This window comes from Lemur catta, chromosome 12 (assembly GCF_020740605.2).
Source record: "Lemur catta isolate mLemCat1 chromosome 12, mLemCat1.pri, whole genome shotgun sequence".
Taxonomy (NCBI): domain Eukaryota; kingdom Metazoa; phylum Chordata; class Mammalia; order Primates; family Lemuridae; genus Lemur; species Lemur catta.
This window is the reverse complement of record NC_059139.1, coordinates 26,550,971-26,570,202: the sequence shown is the minus strand read 5'-3', so window position 1 is coordinate 26,570,202 and position 19,232 is coordinate 26,550,971. Positions and strand designations below refer to the sequence as shown.

Below are 19,232 nucleotides of genomic sequence, written 5' to 3'. Positions count from 1 at the left end.
TAAACAATTAACTCCCTGAGTGCAAGGACTAACATTATTCTTTGTTCTCTAGTAAAATGCATCCTCATATGCATATACTGAGGCATAAGTGAATGAATGATCATTGCATTAGATATTCACAAGTTGCTTCACTATTTCCTAAATTGTGTTTTATTTCATACGGATTTTTCTCCAGGTACAAACTGAGGAAGATGATTTGGAAACAGATTTCTACAGGGATTTAACTTCTCTTGCACAGAATGAAAATCAACAAGGCTCATCTTCAAGGGCAGATAAGAACTCTTTTAGTGTACCAATTTTTTTTTCCTCAAAGAAAAGTCAAAGTGTCAACCATAATTCTGCCTTCAAACAAGCCATTCAGGCTTCTCACAAAAAGGTAATAAAAATGGTTCCCAATATTTTTATTCTTTCTTGAAAATTAAAACCAATTCCAGCAATCATGAAACAAGAAGGGGAGAGTTTTGATATTACATCAGTAGGATTTCTAACACAGATTTAAATAGTTTTACTTTTTTTTTTCTTATATCCTACTTCAAAAGTTATAGAGATAATATGCATATTGATGCTTTCTTTTTGCATGATTTGACTGTGTCCTTGTTATATTCTTTTTATTTCCACTTTTCTTTGTCATACTGATTTAGGTGTGTTTCTTATAAACCACATGTAATAGGACTTTGTCTTTTTATATAATCTGATAGTCTCAACCTTTGCTAGGGAAATTTAGCCAAGTTACATTTAGTATACTCACTGAAATGCTTGATTATATTTTTTCCATCTTTTGTTTTTCTTACTCATTTCACTTTGTTGCTCTTTCCTGTTTCCTTACATTTGCTGTTTTCATCACATTTCTATCTACTCCCTTTTGTCCTTTTAGTCATTTTGGAAGTTCTGATATACTTTTAAGTACTGCTTGTAGTAACCTTTCTCTAGTTAAGGATAACTAAATCTATATTTTTCTTTTTGTCACATGAAATGATATCGATAGCCCCCAAAAGATGTTGTGCTCACCATTCCTCACATACCATCCCCACAATGTTCTCGAGAACACCTTTGCTTCTTACTTCCCCCATCGTGAGCTTCCAACACCAGTTTTAGTGAGACTGTTAAAAACCTTTGTGTTTCAAGCTTTGCCCAGAGATTGTTTTATATTTGTTTTGTTTTTGTAGTCTATATGTTAGTTCATATTAATCTTTTATTATGACTGTTCTCTACTTTTTAAGATTCCTCACATAACACTTGTAATTTCCAAGTTCATAGTCTATATTTTATATTTGTATTATATTTTCTATATGTATATGTATGTCACACAAACACAAACACACACATACACACACACACACCCATCAGCATTTCCACTCCTCTCATCTTCCCTTTTCTGAGAGTCTTGTTCTCATTCACTGTTGTCATTTTCTTTAGTATTTTCCTCAGATAGGATACATGTAAGGTATATTCCCTAAATCCTTACATATCTAAATTGCCTACCTTTTCCCTGAACAATAAAGATAAAGAAGATCTTGGTTGTATCATAGTCCTGTTCTCTTGAGAGTCAGCAGATGTTTTTCTACTGTCTTCTAATTTTCATTGTTGTATAAAAAAAAATCAAACTCAGAGCTGATTTTTTTACTTTGTTTTCCCTGTCTGGAAATTTTCAATAATTTTCTTTTATGCTTAGAATTTAGGGTATGTCTAAGTATTGGGCTTTTTCCATTAATCTTGCCAGGGACTTATGGAGCCCTTTCCATATGTGAAGATACAGCTTCATCTGTCAATCTTTCTTCATATGCTCCTTTTTCTCCCATGATTTGCGTGTTAAATCTTTTGGATATATCTTCTCACTCTTCAATTATTTACGAGATAGATTTCTATTAGACATTTGCAAAAGTCTTCTAAAATAGTGTCTATTCCTCACAACAACCACCACTCTAAGTAGTATTTGTTCTTTCCCGAGAGATGCATGGGGAGAATGATCCCTGAATCACAGAACTTGAGAGGGAGGCGACAAAAGGAGGAGGCTGAGGCACCAATGCCAGAGCCAATAGGACCAGCAATGAGAGGGCACCATATTATGGCTCCTTCTGCCTTTACCATAGTGCCTCTCCTATTTTTATTTATTCATCTATTCATACCCTTATATAAATATGAGACCTTACAGTACTTTCAGATATAACTTTTCTAAACATTTCCCCTAGCAGATAATCAGAATAGATATTTTAACACCATTTTGCAGATGAATAAATTGAAGTTCATACATTTATTTTTAATTCAATAAACATTTATCAAACACCTACCATGTAGCAGGCAGGCACTACACTAAAGTCCAAGAAGCTGAGTGACTTTCAGTGATCTTACAGTGAGTAAATGCCAGAGTTGGGAATTGAAATCAGTTGGTCTGATTTTTGTCCACTGTTTTTATCCACTATATTACATTTCAAACTATTTGATTTTTTAAACTTATTTATTCATAACTTCAACAAACTATAGAAAGAATATGGTTCTGAAGATATGAATATGCAAAAATGAGAATAAAATATTAATATGACATATATTGTTAGTTTTGAGTGGGCTATGAGTCATATAGTGTCCTCCAAACTTACCAAACTATACTCATAAAACAAGTTAGTATCAGAATTTCTAGGTAGTAAAGATACACCTCTCCAGGCCCTTCCCTTAATCTACTGATTCAGAATATCTGGGGTTGGGCATATGATGGTCTGGCCTTTGTTTAATAAACTCCCCAGCTCCCTCTGATGTAGTACCCAGGATTGGACATAACTGCCTTAAAATATAGTCAAAGATAAGAGGAAAACGGAGATGTTGAAATGAGACATAGATATAGGCATCAGTCTTGACATTAAGACTTGCTTCACATAACTGCTTCATAAATATTTCAAGCATACTAGAGAGCATTTGTAAAGCCCTTATCTGTAGATAAACAGCAATTCTTTGATCTGCCTCAAATTGGAAATATTTAGGGCTATTCACAGTATCAGGTTGGAACATATGAAACTGCTATTATTCAACCATTTTTGATTTACAAAATTGTCAGCCTCATATAGTTCAACCCAACATCATGACTATTGTCTTTGATTATGTCTGAACAGAATTAAGGAAATCTCAGTCTAAATAGAAAATGCTACTGCAATCTGTCTTAGTCTTCAAGTAGTGAAAACAAGATGCTACAAACTTGAAAAATCAATTCAAGCCCTTCAGTAGAGCCCAATGCTGTATTTATTTTGTCAATCACAGATTTGAGTAGACATTTGTTGGGCAAATAGTCTGTTTCAAAACAAAATATCAGTTAACTGTAAGATTTGGTACTTTTCTGATATACTTTACAAAATTGAAACCACAAAATATGATTAAAATAAGACTTCACAAATTGTTGAAATATTAATAGATTACATATGGTTTAATAACCTATTGTAATTTTTAGTCTAAAGTAGCCAGTTCCAGACATCATGCACTAGCAAGTAGACCACTATGGAAGTGCTTGTGCTAACTGGAGATACCAAAATTTAACTTGAATTTTCCATGATTTAGTCTTTAAAGCAACCTGGAATTCTGAACCTCTGACAACAGGCACTTCAGATACTCAGGAAATAACTTAATGAAAGCACAAAGGCCTTCCAACTTTCAAAAGCTATCATTCTATGACAAAATTCAAGTATTAAATTTAAAAACAGAATTAATGGAAACTTACTAAAATGTAAGCTCCACAAGACACGAACTTTGCTTTATTCACTTCTCTATCTGCAGCATCTCACTTCTCTATCTGAGCACAATAAATGTATCTAAGGCAAGAAAGTAGGAAGGAGGGATGGATGGAGAGGGAAAAAGAAAGAGAGAAGACAGGAGATGAATAATGACTCTTTTTCGATCCTTGGGATTTTTTTCTCTTGTGTTAGCAGTCATTTTGTGCCATAATTATAGTGTATAAGAAGATAGCTATTTAATAATTTATATTACTATAAAGTTATTTTACTAAAATATCATCCTCATTCTATTACTATTACTCAAACACTATAATTTGTTAAAACTGAGCAATCAGGTAAGGTATATAAATTTGAAAAAAAACAGTATACATGGATACACTTATAAACCTAGCTGTGTAGAAGGACAATCCAAAGTAATAAGATTTTAAGCATCATATCAACCACCTAACCCTAAATTAACCTGACATAACAAGAAATGATAAAACAAACAACTAAATTTGCAAACAAATAATTCATATATTTCTGTCTAAGAGTAGAGGAGAGAGAATATAAATAATTTTGTTTAATTTCACCCCATAAGTAATTTAGAATCATAGCAATTTGGAGTTGAAGGAGGTGTGAAATGTTACTTAGCATACAGTTGTCATCCTATCATTTGACAACTAAAGTCTAAAGAATTGAAATGCTTTTTTCAGTTAGTGACAAAGGTGCAACTTGAATCTCAGTTGCGTAACTTCCAGTTGAAAATTTATACAATCCTTTTTCAATCCTTTGCATTAGCAAGCATTCTAAATAAAACTCAGTAGGAGTGCAGTCATAATTGGCAATCAAGAGAGAAAGATCGACTTTTCTGGTAATTGATCTCTTCTTTTGTAGAGAACATATGCCTCTCAGTTTATTGAGATAATCTTATCTGTTTAGCACTTTGAACACCCATATTGAAAAGTAAAATGAAAATTATAATTTTGTATCTGAGAACACACAATAGAGAGTTAAAATTGTTATAATACTATGATAGGAATGAAACTAATGATAAATCAATGACATTTAAATACTTGATACCTTAAGTTTTCATTACTTTTAAATCATCTTTTTTTTTTCACTCTTTTCTCTCTTTCCATTTAGGATTCTAATTTTATTAGGATCCATAAAGTGATAAAAGTCTTAAATTTCACAATGAAATCTAAAGATCTGCAGCTTTCTGATGTTTTTTTGAAAGCACTTAACCATCTGCCTCTAGAATACAACTCTGCTTTGTATAGCCGAATATTTGATGACTTTGGGACTCATTACTTCACCTCCGGCTCCCTGGGGGGCACGTATGATCTCCTCTATCAGTATAGCAGGGAGGAACTAAAGAACTCAGGTATGCTTTCTTCAGCCCTCACTCATTTTAACTGGTATGATAGCATGTGATACATTTTTTCTCTTACTCTATCATTTTAATTATTTTTATTTGACTTTATTTAGATCCTAGTTTATTTCCAGAGTGATGTGAAGAACAATCAGAACCATACACACTCAAATAAATAAAATAAAAATTATAAATTAGGACAAAAAGAAGGAAAAATCAGGGTGCTTAACCTCTGTGAGTGGGCATCATATTTTTCTTAGAATTTCCTGATATCTGGGAACATCATAAGCTACACAGTAGTGGTTACTAAAAAAGGAAGATGAATGCCAATACCTCAAGGGATACAAAGTTTGTCCTGGCACTAAATTCTAAAAGATAATACAGCATATTTATAGGGGATAATTTTATAGAGCAATAATTTGTAGCAAATTCAATAGCAATATATTTCTTTTAATAATTTTAACCAAAATCCAAGGGTCTAAACTGAAAAGAACAATTAGGACTTGACAAGGGACTAAGTTAATGTGGGCCAGATGTCCACCTACTGGTGATGAAACCTGAAAACAAATGCAAAACACTTTATTGGAGGAAAGGTTACAACTTTGTATCTTCAGATATAAAGTAGATATTTTTCTGCTTGCCTATAAAATAACAATATAAGGCACACATCTTGGTTTCCTAAGTATTATCTTAAATTGCTAATATTAATTATTATTACAGCTTAAATACCTTAGGAAAAATTTGATTTCAGGCTCCTATGTGAAACGACACGGGGTCCTTGGAATAGTCTAGCAGGTGTCTCCAGAGAACAAGCTTAGGAAACTGTATAGTAACCAGAAGCAAACTCATCAATTCTCCCAAATAAATCAGAATTTTTCATCACTAAACTTTTGTACAAAAGAACAAGGAATGATTTAAAAATACAACGTCAGGGCAGCCCTGGGATCAATAGAGTTTCAGTCCCTCTGTTCTTGCGTCTCATTATGGCAAACACTAACATTTCATGCAGCTGCCCTGAGTCTTCCAAATCCTAAGGGATCAGATGTCCCTCATGGTCTGCTCCCTAAGAGAGGAGATGGGATAAATATCTTCCAGACGGATTTTCAGTAAGAAGGACTTTAAAAACTTTTACCTCACAAGTTTACTAAAATCTGGAAGATCTGGGCTGTCCTGGGCCTTCCACACTGCCCCTTATGTTTCCTTTCAGTTATTCTTCCCACTGGAGCAGCATTTGCAAGATGGATTTGATGTCTTCTGCCACTGGGAATGACATCAATCCTAATGCTGAGCGAAAGTAGTTGGGGGAAATCTCTGGCCGTTGACTTGGTTTCATCTCACCTTTGAGATGAAATTATTCTGGTCACTGCTGCTATAGCCCAGACAATAACTGCCCTCCTGAGTATACTCATCATGCATTCAGGACAAAGCCTCTAAATGCCTAGAGACCAGGTCAGTTAAAGAACTGGGTGAATCTTTAATCAACCATCCAGCATGTTAACAGTTGAAGCCCCATAACCAAAATGAAGAGTGATGAGCTATACTTCCTACTAAAACATTCTCACCTTCAATCTCTTTCTCTATAAATAGAGACAGAGACTGGCAGATACACATAAAGAAAGGGAGTTTGAGATGTGATAGGAAACTGGAAATAAATACCCATGCATAGCCACATGTATTCTACATATACACAAACTATGCACACATACACACTATACATATATTTATAGTGTATATGTATGTATATATGTATTTGTGTATAGTCAATATTGAATAAGATATGTATTACATTCAATATTCTTATATTCTATGTATTTCTGAGTCACAACAATGTTGTTATAAAATTGTAATTGTGGTTAAAATGAAGCACACCTAGACAGAAACAAATTCTCAATAAAATGGAATTTTCCATTAAGTATGCTTGTCTGCTTTTACCCTCTTTCTAGATGAATGTATATTCTGGCCTCTTCCCTTTTCTCTCTTTCTATTTTTTCTCTTACTATACCATGAAACTAGGGTATAGATTTAATTTTTGTTATGCTTTATTCAATAAGAATTTTATCCTTGTGATTAATGTTAGAAAAATGACTTGACTATTTCATAGTACTTTGTTTCTCTCCAAGAAGAATAAGATTAAATTAAATTGCTTTTTGTTTGCATCCCTTGATTTATTCTTCTATTGTTCAGCGTCCCATAGTCAAGTGAAAACCTTGAATAAAAGTTGACATTGTTTCAGTGTGCAAGGTGAAAATAATTTCATGAATGCAGTGAAAACATTAAACAACAAAAATAGCATAATATGCAAGATGGTAATTTTAAGCTCCTTTTGTTGGGAAGTCATCTTCTGCTCTGAATTGGAGGTAAAAAATTATTCCCCTCACTACTTATTAATGTGACCATTTTTTGACTAACACTACTGACTTTTGCTCACTCAGAGCGGCTGAGGACATTACTGAAATACTCAATGCCTGTGCCACAGCAGAGGGACACTCAGGTTTAAGAGGCCAGGTGCTGTAGCATTGAGCAGCTTCTTAGTGAACATAGGTAGAGGTCGGGCAGCAGTCAACAGCACATACTGCAGGGAAGAAAAGGCTTGTACAGAAATTTATTGATGAAGTCCTGGCATTTTAATCACTACATATCCAGGGCCATACAAAAGATTTATTATTTAAATCTTCAAGGATTCACCTATGGCCCTCAGAAAACGAAATTAAGTTTATAGTTAATTCACTCTGTTATAGTTAATTAACTGGATACACACAATTTAATTTTCAATTATAAATAACAAAAACCTAATAAAAATTAAGAAAAAATAAAAGTGATGCACTACAGTTGCACTAAATTTCTAGCACAGCCTAAAAACTTCACTGACCCACTTATAAAAACAATGCTACCAGAAGAAAAATGAACCATATTTATTCAGCCAGACAGAAACAGACATCATTTTTGTTAGAGTTGAAGATGCAAGGTAAATGTGAGGGCTTCAAACCAAGAATTTTTTACCTCCAACTAATAATGCATATCTTCAAATGTGTCAAATTGTCATTAAAAAAAAATGAGGTAGGCAGACCCAGTTTGCATCTACCCAGCCTCATTTCCCAGTGATCTGTGCCTTCAGCTTCCCATTTCAGCCTCACACTCAACCAGTGCCTCAAGCTCTCGAAACACTCATCTCTGCTTATTGTAACCTGCAACCCTAAATATCAGTATTTGGTAAACTACTTTGCTTTCAGGTGCTGAAGAGCTGGTATTAACAGCTCGAGCTCTCATGCACTTGTATTTTGCAAGGCAAATTTTAACTACACATCAGAAGACCTGGATTTTGAGGTTGATGTTTCCAACAGTGAGTTAGGTAGATTGGGAAGATGTTAAGAAAAAAGAAACATTGGTTCCCCTCAAATTACCCCAGATAGGTAGTACCAACTCAGATTACAAAGATGCTAGATCTGTTTCCCTGTGCTGTTACACTCACACACTGATTTTGAGGTCACTGAGAATGATCACAGGCATGGCAGTGGAAGTGCTTCAGATGCCAAAATCTTCAACAAATGATGCTTGGGGGATTGGTAAAGGAGAAGAATTATGAGGTGTAAAGGTATTATAACTGGGTGGCCTAAGCCTCAGGGCATCAGAGTTTTTGCAGGACTTGTAGGGCCCTAGAGTGTCATCCACTGGAAGGAGCACCAGGAAACTAGGAAGGTATCTATCCCAGCTCCCACACCTGAAGCCGGTGGAAATGAGGCAGTGTCAACCTCCCCTGGAGACAACCGGGGAGACAGTATCAAGTCCAGGCTTGAATTAACATAATGAGACAAAGAGATTAAAAAGAGTCCTTAGGTCAGAAAGTCAGAATTTCTGAGTTTAACTAAAAAGATTTTGGAGGCAGGGGCAGAATGAGCAGCTGAGTCAGGGAGAGAAAGCACAGGGGAGTATGAGAATGAGTGCTCAGGGAAGGAGACACGGCCAACAAGATTTGCACCTTGGGTGATGAATCGGAAAAAAGTGAAGTGGACTCAGGTCTCACAGAATCAGCTGTGGCCCAGAAAGTAGGCCTTCCGGTGGGGAACAGATCAGACCATGTCGTAATCTCTTGATTTGCAGGGCTGCATAGTGGCAGCAGACAGTAGAGAGGGCCAGCCTGGAACTCCATTGTGTGGAGTGGCAACAAAGGGCTGGCCAACGCAGTCCCCATGGGTTGGGCCACAGTGGCTCAGCGTGTGCTTCTTAGGGTCAGCGTTGCAGGGGGTGGGGGGATGGTGGGACTTACAGGTATCCTTCCATTCGGTACTATTCAGGGCATGTGCGGGATTGAATCTGTAGGTAAAGCTGTTAATCATTCAGGTGTATGGGTATTAAGGAAGAGAGGGCTGGTATATAGTATCTGTGGCGGCAGAAGTGACAGAGCCTCAGGTTCCTCTTTGAGTTCCTAATGGTGCATTCTCAGTTAATTTTATTTGTACTCAACTTTCTAGGTTTAACAGAAGAAGAAACCAAAACCTGTATCCGGATTGAAACAAAGAAACGTTATTTACTTGTTAAGAAAACAAAAGTGGAACACCGGTGCACTACTAACAAGCTATCAGAAAAACATGAAGGTAACAACGTTCTCTCTTAGCAGCTTATCCAGTGTGCCCTGAGGCTGGCTGTCGTGTAAGCACCATAATGCACATGCCTGTGCTATTTTTAATTTTTCATTTATTTTATTTATCTGCCTCAGAGCCCTAAGTGGGGGAGAAGCTGGGGCTTACAAATAAAATATCATTAGCAATGGTTAAGGTTCTCTTTATCTTATACGTATGTTGTTCAATTTAAGGAACAATTATTTATTGATTTTTTTTCCCATGGGCAAAACTCAATATTAGACATTGTGAAGTAAATATAGGTGTGAACTAAGCCTTCCTATCAGGGGCCTTACAAAGTAAGGACACCTATAAATAGCCATTAAAAATATAGACTGATAAGGGTCTAAGAGAGGTTTATTTTTTAAAAGGCTATAAAAGTACCACGGGCAGAAGCAAATGGGTAGTAGGAAATCCCAAGATCAAAATACATCAGGTTTCTTGAAGAGAATTGTTTTGGGTCTATGCACTGAAGACGGCAGAAGACTTTGGCAAACAGAAAGAGAAAGAAAATCTGGGTGAAATTACCGAAGAAAGAAGATAGAAGTCAGGTTTTGTAGAATGATCTTACTCCTTACCAGAGTGTCAGCCACTCCACTGCCTATGGGCTTTTGCTCTCATATCCTAACCCCCGACCCAGGCATCCGTCCTGAGCTTCAGACACTTCATCCACTAAATGTCTCTAGGCACCAATACTTCACGTATTCTCTCCCTGCTGCCAGTGGTTCTCATCACTGTCTACTCAACTGTAAAATCCAAACAGTTGAGTGGTTTATAGCCTAACAGGACTATTGTGAAGATTAAGCAACATGATGTTTATAAGGAGCCTCACATAGTGACCAGCAACAGTTGGTTCCTTTCACCTTCCCTCTCCTTTAGCAATCCCAGTCTTGAGTGGCATTGCTGTTAACTGAGTCAGCCAAACCAGAAACCTGACTGTTGGTTTCTGCACTCTTTCTAGCCTCCATACCTAATAAGTAACCATGCATAATACACTCTACCTCCTGAATACCCTTCCGAATAGTTTCCATCCCTTTATTTCTATGGGCACACCCTTCATTCATTATTTCCAGCCTGGATTATCACAAAGGCCTCCTAATTGGTCTTCTTCCTTCTAGTCTTGTCTTCTTCCGGTTTATTCTACACATTTCTGTGAGAGGAGTCTTCTCCATGGCAAATCTTATTCATGAAACCTTCATACTTCGAATATGTCATGATTCCTCATGGCCTTGAGGATGAGTTCCTGCCTCTCTCTGCATAGCTAAACTTTATGCATAAACAAGTCATGCTCTGTCCTATGCCTTGCTATTATAAATAACTCCTTCCTCTTTGTAAAATTCTCTTATTCCCTTATTTTGCCTGACTGATCGCTACTCATTTTGCTCGGAACAAAGGGAAACAAAGCACAGAAACTCCCAAATATGATGCTTACATTCTCATAGGGAAGACAGAGAAGGAACAAATAAAAATATAGTATTTACTATAATAATCAATAGACAATTTTAAATATAATACAGAGCATATAGATGGTCTAGCATAGATGCCTGTGTTAAGCATAAGCAAAATGAGAAGAACTGGCTTGACAATTGCACTTTTGTATTGCAGCAAAAAAAGGAAAAGGGCAAAAAGGAATATAGCATGCAAAACAAATAACCTGGTAATATAAATCAAAAAACATACAGATACTGTACTAGTTTATCATGCAATAGAATAATTTACTAAGAATATAAATTTAATAAACCAAGAGCTCAGAGATAAAAAGATTAAATATAAAAATTAATTTAAAAGGGAGATTTCACAGCTAAGGTATAAAAACAAATATTGAGAAACATCACCATTATTATTATAAATAAATTAGACACTACAATGACAAAATATAATTATCTAAAAATAAAATTAATAATATTAATCACATATAAGAAAGATCTAAAATAGTGACAACAAATAAAGAGAAAAATTCAGATATTATTAAAGAAAATCTAATGGAAATGGAAGGAAAAACATAATTTAATAGATAGGAATTAGTGTCCCTGAATTAGAGATTTCAACAAATGAAATGGAAAAATTATATTTTAAAAAAACACTATATAAGAATATGCCCTGAAATAAAGCAAGAAATTTTTCTTGATTATATATTTCAGAAATATTATTCAAATATGCAACTTCAAGACAAATTCTGGTTAATTTATTAAATCCAAAGATTTTTTAAAATGAATTTTACAAGTATGATGGCTGAAAAAAACAATGCTACCCCAAAACAGCAACAATAACAAAAATCAGGCTGGCCTCAGATTTCTCCATAACAAAATTCAATAGAACAAAACAATAAAGGAATGTCCACAAACTTCTGAAAGAGGGAACAAATGTATTCATATGTAAAGGTAACAGGAAGACATTCTCAAAACATAAGAGAATTCTGAAAATACACATTCTTAAGCATTTACTGAGAAAAACTACTCAACTGTAAAATCCAAGCAGCAAAGAGATGGCTAAATAAAAAAATACAACAGTTGGAATAATGCAAGAGCTCAAAGTTAGGATATTTTCTATTTTTCTTGTACCACCATCCCTCCCAAAACTCTGCCCAAAGTGGTAGAATACTAGGTCTGAAATGAAGAATCCACCCAGTCTAAATCTTAGTTGCCACATGTCACATGTCCAATATCCCTCCTTCTTCTAACTGCTCAAAATCTTTTCTCCTTTTGGGAAGGAAAATGGCTCTTATGTTATTATACATTCTTTATCATTCTATGGTTGATGTTATAAATTCTATATTCTGAATCCTAGCAGGTTTGGCTTTTGATATTTAAATTCAAGTATTAAGAACTCAAGAATCTTTATTCTCTCTCAAGAGCCTAGCCCTTGACATTGAAAATGATAGCCTTCAAAGCTATGATTTCTGCTAGACTTACAAAAGTATACTTGAGAGTTCAAAACTTAAAGTTTGTCTCTTTTTCTCTAAGTTTTCTCTAGCTTGAGGCTGTATGTATAGAAAGCCTGTGATGCAGTTTCAATTATTAGAAGAATGGCAAAGATAAAGGAAGTTTAAAAACACAAAAATTAATATCAAGATATTAATTCAATAGATAAATAGAGCTCAGGAATGAAGAAACAGTGAGCAAAGATGAGGCAAGGAGAACTGTATTCATTTAATATATAAAACTAACACTGAACAAGGGGAATGATGGCTGAGTTTTTCTGTATTGCTTAAGTGTTTAATATGCTAAAGATGTAATTATTTTAAAGAAACAAATCTTGACATTATAATTTTTACCAGATAATCCAGGAAACCTTTCCTGATTACCACCTCTATCATTATTCATAATTAGGGTTAGGTGACCTCCTATTTATTCTCATTGCAACCTGCATTCACAATATCATAACACTCATCATATTGTATTATGTTTACTCTCTATTTTCTCCACTGTAAACAAATCTAGGACGTGGTCTTTATGTCCTCAGTATTTAGCACCACAGCTAGTGCATCATAAATATTTAATATGTGTGTTTCAATGAACACATGAATGCTTAAAAGAATACTGCATATGTACCCAACAGAAATATGCACAAATACACAGCAAAAGTAATGTACAAGAGTGTTCAAAGCAGTATTATTTATTAACTGGATACAAGTCAAATGCCTGCCAAGAGTAAAATGGATAAATTGTGATATGAATTAACTACTGCTACACATAACATAGATGAATCTCACAAGCATAAGCCTGAGTGGAAAAAAACAGACACAAGAGAGTATATATCTTATGATTTTATATATAAAGTTCAAAAATAGGCAAAACTAAGTCATAGCAATAATAATAAAGTTGGTGTTTGCATTTGGAGATGGGATAATGACTTGATGAAGGCGTGAAAGAGGTTTTTGAGTGCAGCTAGTGTTCTATTTCTTGATGTGGACAGTGATTACATGGGTGTTCACTTTTTAAAATTTAATTGAGCTATATACTTATGATTTGTATAGTTTGTGTGAATATTATACTTCAGTACAAATGTTAACTAAAAATGTGAGACAATACTAGACTAAATGAGGGCTACTTAGAAAACCAAGTTGATATAGAGGAATTAGGATAAGGAAATGCCAAATATGGAGCCATAGTTTTCAGCCTGTAGGAATGGGAGGACATTTCAAAGTTAGAGGCTGTTGAAATAGTCTCCAAACTGCTTTTCAATCACCCATTGCTACCCAGTTGACACAACACTGCTAATATTCCTGAATCATGTGATCTCCCCACCTCAAAACCTTACATTATTTCTAGAGAATGCAGTTCTTTCTAAACCTAGAGAATGAAGTCCAATTTCCTTGGCTTTACTTCCAGATCCTCCCTATTCTGCCGCTCTTTCCCATCTGAACCTTCAACTTCACCTCTAACTGATGCCCTTGTGCACTGTCCCCAGAGCATGGCACTTATTCCCCAGACTGCAGGTCCTTGTCCGTGATGCTCCCGCAGCTTGGAAGGCCATCATCTTCTCAGTAAATCTTGTCTTTGCTTCCAGGGCCATGGCCCTCTTCCTTTCAGAGTGCCACCCTCCCTAACTGCCAAAGATCTCAGAATTCTTTCACTTTTCTAACTCAGGAATCATTAGTCATTTTTACCACTGAGTAACAGTTACCAAAAACTGTTTTATTGGTCTTTTTGTTTCTTTCCTTATCTTTCCATTTTCCCCTTCCTCTCTCTCTCTCTCCTCCTCTCTTTCTCTTCTTTTTTTTTTCTTCCTTTCTGTCTTCCTCCCTTCCTTTCTTTCTTCCTTCCCTTTTGGTTATCCTTCCCTTTTTATTTCTCCACAGTCTTGCTAGCATATTTATGTACCTATTTAGTCTTCTAATTGAGAGTCTAAGTTTTTCAAATGCAAATATCATATTTTACTTTTCTCTCAGTCTTTAGTACCTGCACATAGCAGATTCTCAACAAATTTTTATTTATGACAATTTGCCTAAAATAAAAGACACATTGAAGAGCAAAACATGCGCAGGAATGTAGATTTGCCTATTTCTAACCCTGAGCAAGTTCAGTTAAATCACTGGACTTTGACATTTTCAAATCTGTAGTGATATCATTAACATTTTTTTGAGGATATATCCCTAATTTATGGACACTTACTGACAAATGGTATAAATGCATTATTCTAAAAATATGTTAGGTACAAAAAATATCTGAAAATGTAGAAAATAGAAAATTTCAAAAAAAAAATGCCTATATGAAAGAAATAGAATTTTTCATTGTCTTCCTGACAGTAGTGGCTGTATACACTTAGGACAAAGCTCACTGTTAATGATAAATCCATATTTCATAAAAGCTGCTTGAAAGTTTTGACATGTTTTGGTCAGCTTTGGTGTTAATCTTTTGTTGTGGCTTATAAGACTATTATAAAAGAAGTAGAAATATTCATTCTGTCTTCTTATTGGCATCATGTTCAATCTGCATTTTCTTTCTAGAATCTTTTTAAGCCATTTGTTCCCTTGTAAGAGTTAGTTCTGTGCAAACCAGCTAATGAAATAATAAATAAACTTAACTATAACTCTTTCTTTAGGATCCTATGCCTACCATAGATAACGCTTGCCAGTGTCAATCCATTTATGAAATACACGGTATCAATCCAAATAGAAAGAACGTAACAGAGCCACTGTCAATCCGTATAGGATACATTGGCAAAAACTAATTTCTCTCCCACTTTTATGTGAAAAATAAATACTAAAATTTTCTTCTTATACCCTCTGTTTTTCCTTGTGCACTTCAGTTTTAAAACAACCATACTACTTTCTTCATAGGGAGAGTATTTCACCCATTCTTCTAATCATTCTAGACTATCTTACTATAGAATTTCTGAACAGTAGGGCCATGGCTAATCCTTCTGATACTCCAAAATAGACACCACATCAATGCCATTAAAGTAGCCATATCACTAGCCTTCTTTTCATTTGACTCTCTCACTATAATTTCCTGTTACTCAGTTTCTACCCATATTAGTTGAAGTTACCATTAGTTAGTGAGAATTGTTTTGAAAATTCATGTAGAAGATCTGTGCTATGCAGTTTAACATTAAATGCCATTGCCTCTAAAGAAACACTGTGGCAACTCTTAACCTGAGGTTTAATTTTTTTCTCTTTGTTAGTTGTGCTTTTTGCCCCGGTCTTTATGTTTAAAAGCATTCTATCATTTTGTTTTTTCCCTATAATTGGAAGTTTCCAGTATATCAGTCAATTGATTGAATATCAGAAGCCATGTGATTTATGTTATTCAAAGGCCCAAGGCCGAGTGCAGTGGCTCACACCTGTAATCCTAGCACTCTGGGAGGCCAAGGCAGGAGGATCGCTCAAGGTCAAGAGTTTGAGACCAGCCTGAGCAAGAGTGAGACCCAGTCTCTACTAAAAAATAGAAATTATCTGGACAACTAAAAATATATAGAAAAAATTAGCTGGGCATGGTGGCGCATGCCTGTAGTCCCAGCTACTCGGGAGGCTGAGGCAAGAGGATTGCTTGAGCCCAGGAGTTTGAGGTTACTGTGAGCTAGGCTGATGCCACGGCACTCTAGCCTGGGCAACAGAGTGAGACTCTGTCTCAAAAATAAAGAAATAAATAAATAAAAAGGCCCAAGACATATACTATTAATAACATAAATCAAAAGTTGAGTGACTGGCGACAAAGAGTAGGGAGGAAAGTAGTCAAGACTGGGCGTATTTGCATCCCAGTGCTGCCTTGTAGTAACCATGCGCTCCAGGACAAATTGCTTTTAACTTCAATGTCCATGTTTATAATAATACCTACTTCTCAGGGTTGTCATGGGAATTATATAAGCTAATGTGTGTAAAGTACCTGGCATATGCTAGATGCTTAATAAATAATGGTACCGTTATTATCATTTCTATTATTAAACTCCCTACAGGCATGAGGAGGAGTGTCTCTTGCTTTTTCACTTAGCTTACTTAATGGAGCTACATACTGTACCATCTACTTCTCCCTCCTGTGCAAATAGGGTGTTTTTTAAATATGAATTTTCACTAAAATCAAGTGGGTCATTTTTTTTAAATACCTTGCAGGTTCATTTTTGCAGGGAGCAGAGAAAGCCATATCCCTGGTTCGCGGTGGAAGGAGTGAGTATGCAGCAGCTTTGGCGTGGGAGAAAGGAAACTCTGGTCCAGAGGAGAAGGTATTTTCTGAGTGGTTAGAATCAGTGAAGGAAAATCCTGCTGTGATTGACTTTGAGGTGAGATTAAAAAGTTCCAGTAAAAGAGTTAAAGTAGTTTTCTAGCAGCCCAAATTGCACATTACATAATTTCTTTTTCATTTTCTTCTCAGACGATAAAGGAAATGTCTTTCTTTAGTATTCATTGCACAATGTACCTTTTTCTAAATGTTAAATCGCATATCTATTGCTTTTGCTATTCAAACAAGCATTCTATAGTACAGTATTTAGAATTGCTGGCACGCACAAAATACCAGGGAAGGGAATTTAGTGAATAAAACTGCTCAATTTGCCTTGAGTAGTACTCTTCATCTTCCCATGTATACAATAAATCTGGATTGTGTGTTTTTCTCGCAACTCTTAAATCTTCATCTGTAGCTCTGTGGGGTAAATGGGATTTAAGATCTATTTGACCTCTTTTTTCTATCACCATTGATTCAATTTACCAGTTTTGTATTTGTTGTAATTACATAAGAAGGTGATTCTTATTATTTATGGAATACTTTGCCCACATTATCAGTCACGTGCCATTTAGAACCAGTTTTGCCTAAAACATAACCACATTTTTAAAAAGGCCTCCAAAAAAGCTATTATATTCATTTCATTTAAATGAAGATAAAAGAGTTCAATCCTTATAAAAATGGAATTGTTTACATGCAGCATGAAGATGTATTGAGCTCTATAGGTTACGGTAGAAAAATGAGGCCCAGCTGCCCTCTAGGCACCAGTAAGTCACATATTGCACTAGATGGTCATTTCTTTGGGGTTTTACAATGTTAATGAAATGAGCCCTGATTTATCATTAGCTCCATTATTTGCTACTGTAATTCTAACATTCATTCTACCAGCAAGTTAATTTCTTCATTTTTTTCCCATTCCGTATTTTCTCATCTTACCCCACTGAAAGCCAAAAATGTCCCTGGAAAAATAAAGAACATGGAAAACCTCTCTTCAGCCTCTCTAGATTTTTCTCCTTGAATCAAACGTAATGAGTTTTCAGCAGAACATTAATTAGCTACCTAATTTTGGTCACCTATCTCAGTACTTTGATGTGTGCATTTGATGCTTAATAATCCAAGTAAGAGACACTTCACATGTGGCATCTTTCACAGAATTGCAGGGAAGGTAAGTTCTAGATTTATCACACCTGCCCTCAGGTAGAGGGCTCTTCTTTACTGGTTCAACAGGCAGCTACACTATATCTACAATAGTCCCTTTGAGTTGTGGAATGTTCCAGGCCTTGCCTCTCATTCCATGAGAATTGGGCAGTGATGGCAACTTATTGCCAAAGGGAATCTAACGGGACCTCCTCTCTATCATCTGCTCTTAGCTTGCTCCCATCGTGGACTTGGTGAGAAACATCCCCTGTGCAGTGACAAAGCGGAACAACCTTAGGAAAGCTTTTCAGGAATATGCAGCCAAGTTTGACCCTTGCCAATGTGCCCCGTGCCCCAATAACGGCCGTCCCACACTCTCAGGGACCGAATGTCTGTGTGTGTGCCAGAGCGGCACCTATGGCGAGAACTGTGAGAAACGGTCTCCAGATTATAAATCCAGTAAGTATCAGTAATCTATTGTGAGGTAGGCACCTTTTCCCTTCCAAAGGATATTTTAAATTGATGAATTAAAGCAAAACAAAACTTCTATTAGCAACTTCAACCTAGTGCAAACTCACAAGGAAAATAGCCTGCAAAATGTATGCGTCTCAGCTGGAACCTACCAGCTATGTGAGCTTGGGAAAGTTATCTAACCTCCCTATGCCTCAATCTGTTCATCCACAAAATGGGAATCTACCCAGCACCATGCCTGTAATATAAAAATCAATAAAATAAAACATACTATAAAATAAAATATAGGATTCTGTTATTAATATTACAAGCCTCTTATGTATTGTAATGTAGAATGAGGATGGCTTTGTAATAAAGGATAAATTAAGCCACAACAAGTTTTCATACAGGACTAAGGAGTGTTCATGGTTTCCTCAAATCCTCTTTAGAAAGAGGATGAGGCGTGGGAGTGAGAATAAATTGCATATACCTTAAAAAATGCAATTTGATATATATTCTATTCAGAAGACATTCATATTTACACACATGTGTGCATGTACGTACACACACACAAATGTTTGTGACAGTTGAAAATAATCTGTAATGGTTGCCATTTTATTCAGGCTATGAGAATAAGAAAGGGAAATCAGGCAATATATCAGGCCCCTTCCAGGGTAATTTCTTTTACTCCTCACAATAATCCTATAATATTCTACAGAGGAGTTCACACAGCTAAAAAGTGAGAAAACCAGGTTGGCATGGCTTTAAAGCCCAAATTCTCTCAGCTGCACCATGACCCAGTGGT

At 35.6% G+C, this 19,232-nt stretch overlaps 1 protein-coding gene across 2 annotated transcripts in view; it reads left to right on the top strand.

Moving 5' to 3' along the window:
- Positions 1-19,232, top strand: part of C6 (complement C6) — a 60,989-nt gene that overhangs the window by 25,788 nt on the left and 15,969 nt on the right. For both annotated transcript variants that reach the window (XM_045566600.1, XM_045566601.1), the window contains 5 exons: positions 176-376; positions 4,839-5,079; positions 9,537-9,659; positions 16,735-16,901; positions 18,211-18,436. In XM_045566600.1, the coding sequence (XP_045422556.1) occupies positions 176-376; positions 4,839-5,079; positions 9,537-9,659; positions 16,735-16,901; positions 18,211-18,436 (958 nt within the window). The remainder of the gene's footprint in view (positions 1-175; positions 377-4,838; positions 5,080-9,536; positions 9,660-16,734; positions 16,902-18,210; positions 18,437-19,232) is intronic.